This window comes from Chlorella variabilis (assembly GCF_000147415.1).
Source record: "Chlorella variabilis unplaced genomic scaffold CHLNCscaffold_40, whole genome shotgun sequence".
Taxonomy (NCBI): domain Eukaryota; kingdom Viridiplantae; phylum Chlorophyta; class Trebouxiophyceae; order Chlorellales; family Chlorellaceae; genus Chlorella; species Chlorella variabilis.
Window position 1 is genome coordinate 24,876 of NW_005435048.1, and position 5,116 is coordinate 29,991.

Here is a 5,116-nt window from a genome sequence, read left to right on the forward strand (position 1 = left end):
TGCATGCATGGCGCCACCCGTGGCAGCCATACTGGGCCGCCTGCCGCGCTGCCGACCGGATGCCATTGCCCCTTGTGCATGCCTTCCATGCAAGCTGGCCCGAGCTTGCGCTCAGCCGCTTACCTCTCTCCCCCGCCTCTCCTGCCGTGCCCTCTCCCTGCCGCAGCGGCCCCGGCAGCTTTGCTGACAGCAGGGGCGCCCTGGCGTGCAACGACTGCCCCGCCGGCTCTTATTCAGACGGCGTCTTCAACCCCACCTGCACCGACTGCCCTCCCGGCGAGATCACCGTCAGCCCCGACGGCTCCGGCGTGTCCTTCTGCGTCAAGTGCAAGGTCGGCACCTGGAAGCCGCCCGGCGCCACCGACAACAAGTGCCGCACCTGCCCCGCGGGGTGGGAGACGGGCAGCACGCTGCCCGGCGCCTCCACCTGCACCGAGTGCCGCCTCGGCCACTACAACGGGCTGCCCAACACCGCGCTGTGCACCCCCTGCCCCAAGGCCTTCTTCGCCAACAAGGTCGGCATGAAGGTCTGCAAGGCCTGCCCCGCCGGCCAGATCACAGACACCGCCCCCACCAGCGGCGCCACCGTCAACGGCACGGGCGCCTTTGGCTGCACCAAGTGCGCCGCCCGCCGCTTCCGCCCCTCCATGTACGCCGCCAACACCTGCACCCTGTGCCCCAAGGGCCGCGAGACCAAGCTGGCGACTGGAGCCAGCGGCTGCACGGCCTGCGTCCCAGGCACCACCCTGCTGGAGACCACCCACATCAACTGCACCGCCTGCCCCGCCGGTGAGAGGCGTCTGCAGCTGGGCGTGCTACCACAATGCAGCCGTTGTCGTTTCAGGGCCCATGCACTGTCCCCTGCCGTGTCCAACTCATTCCTCTGCCTCCCATGCAGGCGAGTACTCGGATGCGCAGGGCTTCTCAGGCCCCTGCAAGAAGTGCCCCAAGGGCTACGCTAGCTCTGACGTGGGAGCCAGCGCCTGCGACGTCTGCGAGCCTGGCCAGTACCAGGATGAGGATGGCCAGCTCACTTGCAAGGACTGCCCCGTGGGCACCTACACCGAGATGACCGGCGGCACGGAGATCGAGGTGTGCGTGGCCGCCCCCAAGGGCAACTACGCCCCCGGCACCGGCAACGACGGCTTCATCCCCTGCGAGGGTGGCACCTACCAGGACGAGGAGGGCCAGGGCGCCTGCAAGCCTTGCCCTCCCGGCCATCAGTGCCCCTCCGGCTCTCTACTGCCCACCAAGTGCCGCCCCGGCTTCTGGGCCGACATGAAGCAGCCATTCTGCAAGGAGTGCGCCAAGGGCACCTACCAGGACAGGGAGGGGCAGCGCTCCTGCAAGCCCTGCCCCGCCGGCAGCTACTGCCAGGCCACCAAGATGGCCGCTCCCTCCCCTTGCCCCGCCGGCAAGTATGGCGTTCGGATCTCTTCCATCACCCCCAACGACTGCGCCGCCTGCCCCATTAACGTGAGTAGCAATGATGCTGGTGTCTGCCGCTCAGCGCTGTGGCCTGGCCAATGGTGGCCGCTTGCTGCCCCGCTTGCCCGGCGTTCTTACCCCTCCTGTGGTACCTTGCTCCTGCTGCAGTCCTACACTGCCGCCACTGGCCTCACCAAGTGCACCAAGTGCACCACCGGCCTGTGGACCGCCCGCAAGACGGGCCAGAAGCTGTGCTGGGACAACACCAAGAACCTGCCCACCAGCCCCTCCGACTGAGGCGCCTGCAGGCAGACAGCTGTACCGCTGGCATCTCCGCTGTTCGACAGTCTGGGGCCGCGGCACAACTTGCCGCCGTCTCAGCCCTTGCTGCGTCCAGTGTTCTGCCTCCTGCTGCCTGGGGTGGCCCATCTTGTGCCGCCAGCTATTGCCTTGCTGGTGGCACAGATGCCGCTTGCCGGCGCTCCGCTGATCTGCTAACAACATGAGCACTCTTGTTTGACTGTACGTTTCCAAGCCTGCCTCTTGCTTCCGAACTGGTCACCTTGGTTTTGATTCTTCCTCCTTCTTGTCTGCCGCTGCTCTTTCTGCCTGCCATGGTTCACCACCTGGCTGGACTCTTGACACCTCTGTGCTCCCATGCTACCCGCATGCACACATGCGACTCCCCAATTCTGCTGACCTTTCTTGTTGCTCGAAACCACTTCCAAATTATTTGCCCTGTTCCTTACATCAATGTTCCGTCGCATGCACACCGCTGTAAGCGACAAGCCCTGCATTCACAGAGCATAATGCCCGGGAGGGTACCGCAGCGGGGACAGGAAGCACACCCAGCACACAAGAATCCCAATCACGCCAATGAACGCGGCTTGGATACTCCCACAACATGCCGCACATCCTGCTGGCTCATGAACTTTGCAGGCGCTGCCATGGCAAGGCGGCCACAGCGCCTGCCTGCCTCAGGTGCACAGCAGCTCTCACATCCTGCTGGCTCATGAACTTTGCAGGCGCTGCCATGGCAAGGCGGCCACAGCGCCTGCCTGCCTCAGGTGCACAGCAGCTCTCCTCGGTAAGTCCTGCCTCAGGCCTGCTGCTGCACAGGCGAGTCAGGGGCAGGGGTGGCCTCTGATGCATCCACAAACGCGTCGTCATCCTCCTCCTCCTCCTCCTGCTCCTCGCCAGCACCAATGGCGGCACCGCCGTCCTCTTCCTGAGCCAACGCCGGCGGCGGCGCTGGGCTGCCACCACCTTCCTGCCCGGCTGCCGGCTCCGGGGCGGCCTCGAGCAGCGGCAGGGGCGGCGCCGCCGCAGCCTCTTCCCGGCCTGCTGCTGCTGGTTCGGTTGGGCCGTCCTGCGCTGCTGCTGCCACCTCTCCTGCTGCAGGCTCAGGCAGGTCCTCCAGCGGAGGCGGCAGACCGGCACCACCTGCTGCCGCTACCACCTCCGGCTGCTGCTCCTCTGTTCCTGCTGGCCCCTCATCCGCTTCCTCCTCCTCTTGCTGCTCCTCCTCAATCACAACCTCTCCTTCGTCGTGCTCTGGCTCTTCGCCTGGACGAAAGGCAAGGGAGAGCGCGGCAGCAGAGAGACGGCCGGTGAGGGGCGGGCAGGCGGCAGGGATGGCGCACGGTAGTGCCCACAAAGGCGTGGGCGCCTGTGCCCTGAACAGCAGCATTATGCAGCAGGAGGGCGCTGCAAAGCGATGGCGGCAGGAGCCGCATGGCAGGCGCCACATCGGCGCTGCACACCTGCACAGCCATCTGTCGGGGCCGCCTTGGTGGCCGCCGGCTCCGCCTGCTCCCGCGCCTGCCCGCCGCCGGCCTCCTCTGCTGCCACTGCGGCCAGGGCGCCCGCCACGGCGGCCGCCGCCAGCGCCGCCGCCGCCGCATCTGCCTCTGCCTCCTCGGGGCTGGGCTCTGGCTCCAGCTCTCCCAGGGAGATCAGCACACTGCGCACCGCGGCGGCCGCCACCGCCGCCGCCACCGCCTCCGGCGTCTCCGCCGCCGCCTCCGGCGTCTCCGCCGCCGCCGCCTTCCCCTTCTTGGCCGCCTTTCCCGGCTTGGCGGCCTTGCCTGCCGCCGCGGCTGGCGCCGCGGCTGCGGGCTTGGCGCCATCCTTCAGCTGCTGCAGGAATTCGGGAACCTTGCCTGCAGCAGAGGCGCGGACACGGGGAGCAGCCGCGTGAGGCAGCGGCGCGGCGGGCCGGCGGCGCAGGAGCAACGCGGGGACGCCGGGCGGGCGCGGCTGGGCGGCGGCAGGCCACGCCGGCACCGGGTGGAGACTGGCGCTGGAGACCTGCCGGCGGCCTGCCCCGGCACCACAGCCAGCACAGGCGCGCCACGCAGCCAAGCCAGCAACGGCCCCTCCACACGGGCGCAGCCAAGCCACAAGCAACAAAGGCCGCTCCACACGGGCGCAGCCAAGCCACAAGCAACCAAGGCCCCTCCCAGCGCCTCACCCGCGCGTATGTCGTCGACGTGGACGGGAGTGAAGCGCCTGCCGCTCCTTACATACGCCAGCAGCTTGCCCAGCGGCAGGAAGAACTCTGGGGTGGGGAGGTTGGGCGGCGATACCTTGCGCTCCTGAGGCGGGCGGGCGGGCGGAGCGGGGGCGGGGGCGGGCGGGACGGCGGGACGGTCAGCTTCCGCGCGGCTGCGCCAGAGGCGCCGGCTGCTCCGAGGGCTGCCGACGCGCCGCGCACATGCCCACGCACGCGCAGCCGCAACACGCGGCACACATCCCGCCGCCACCACCACCACCCAGCGGCGCCACCACCGCCACCACCACCCTGGACAACCCCCCATAGCGGCTCACCGTGCCACACATGGGCAGGGTGAGGTCATGGAGGTATCCCGCCTCGTGCCAGCTCATCATGTCCTTGGCCGGGAAGGGGCCCTGCAGGCAGGCAAGAAAGCAGGAGGAAAGGATGACAGGGAGGGAAGAAAGACTGAAGAAGGCAAAAAGAAAGAAGGGCAGGGACAGGGGTGAGAGGGACGGGTGCCGGGAGAGCGCCAGGCCGGCGGGGAGGGGCGGCAGAGTGGGTTGGCGGGCAGGCCATGGTACTGAGGCTGGGGAGGGGCCAGGCATGCAGCATGGCGGCGGCGCCAAGCCTCTGCAACACCCGCCACAAACACACACAAAGGTGCACGCCGCCGCCACCACCACCACCATCACCACCACCACCAGCTGCTGCCGCCGTGCCTGCATGTTTCCGTCGGGGTCGATGTACCGCCACACCGGCTGCTCCGTTCCCAGGGCCACCTGCAGGCGGGCGGGCGGGCAGGCAGGCAGGGAGGGAGGCGAGCGGGCAGGCAGGCGGCTGATGAGGTGTGCTGGCAGTGGAGTGGGCCGCGCAGGCAGGCAGGCTGGCGGGCAGGAGGGCAGGCAGGCTGGCTGGCTGCCACTGGCGCCTGCTGTCGACCGCCTGTAAGGCTGTATGACCAGGCACGGACGGTAGGCCCGGCCCGCAGGGAGCGGCAGCTGCTGAGAAGCAGCAGCAGGGGCGCGGGGCGGCCTGCGGCGCGGGCCGGCAGAGCAGGCAGCAGCAGCGGAGGGGGCAGGCGCACCTCTCCGGTGAACAGCTTCTGTACTGCCAGCCGGTCAGCAGCTGCAGCCGCAGCTGCAGCAGCTGCTCCACCTCCTCCTCCTCCGCCGCCGCCATACCCGCCCCGCA

General features: G+C 69.0%; 3 protein-coding genes across 3 annotated transcripts in view; 2 read left to right on the top strand and 1 right to left on the bottom strand.

Annotated features, from left to right (window-relative positions):
* The window catches only part of CHLNCDRAFT_55569 (hypothetical protein), a gene marked incomplete at both ends in the record, with an annotated part of 17,352 nt that extends 16,390 nt beyond the window's left edge, over positions 1 to 962 (top strand). Inside the window, one exon of the mRNA XM_005842805.1 lies at positions 167 to 962. Within this exon, the coding sequence (XP_005842867.1) occupies positions 167 to 962 (796 nt within the window). The remainder of the gene's footprint in view (positions 1 to 166) is intronic.
* A 106-nt stretch (positions 963 to 1,068) lies between these two features.
* CHLNCDRAFT_28745 (hypothetical protein) lies at positions 1,069 to 1,725 on the top strand (the record flags this gene model as incomplete). The annotated part of the gene is made up of 1 exon (XM_005842806.1): positions 1,069 to 1,725. The coding sequence occupies one exon, from the start codon at positions 1,069 to 1,071 to the stop codon at positions 1,723 to 1,725; it is 657 nt and encodes a 218-aa protein (XP_005842868.1).
* Positions 1,726 to 2,527: 802 nt separating this feature from the next.
* CHLNCDRAFT_59429 (hypothetical protein) overlaps positions 2,528 to 5,116 on the bottom strand; it is a gene marked incomplete at both ends in the record, with an annotated part of 4,491 nt that continues 1,902 nt past the window's right edge. Inside the window, 5 exons of the mRNA XM_005842822.1 lie at positions 2,528 to 2,994; positions 3,192 to 3,590; positions 3,902 to 4,025; positions 4,258 to 4,338; positions 4,603 to 4,704. Coding sequence (XP_005842884.1) covers positions 2,528 to 2,994; positions 3,192 to 3,590; positions 3,902 to 4,025; positions 4,258 to 4,338; positions 4,603 to 4,704 — 1,173 coding nt within the window. The remainder of the gene's footprint in view (positions 2,995 to 3,191; positions 3,591 to 3,901; positions 4,026 to 4,257; positions 4,339 to 4,602; positions 4,705 to 5,116) is intronic.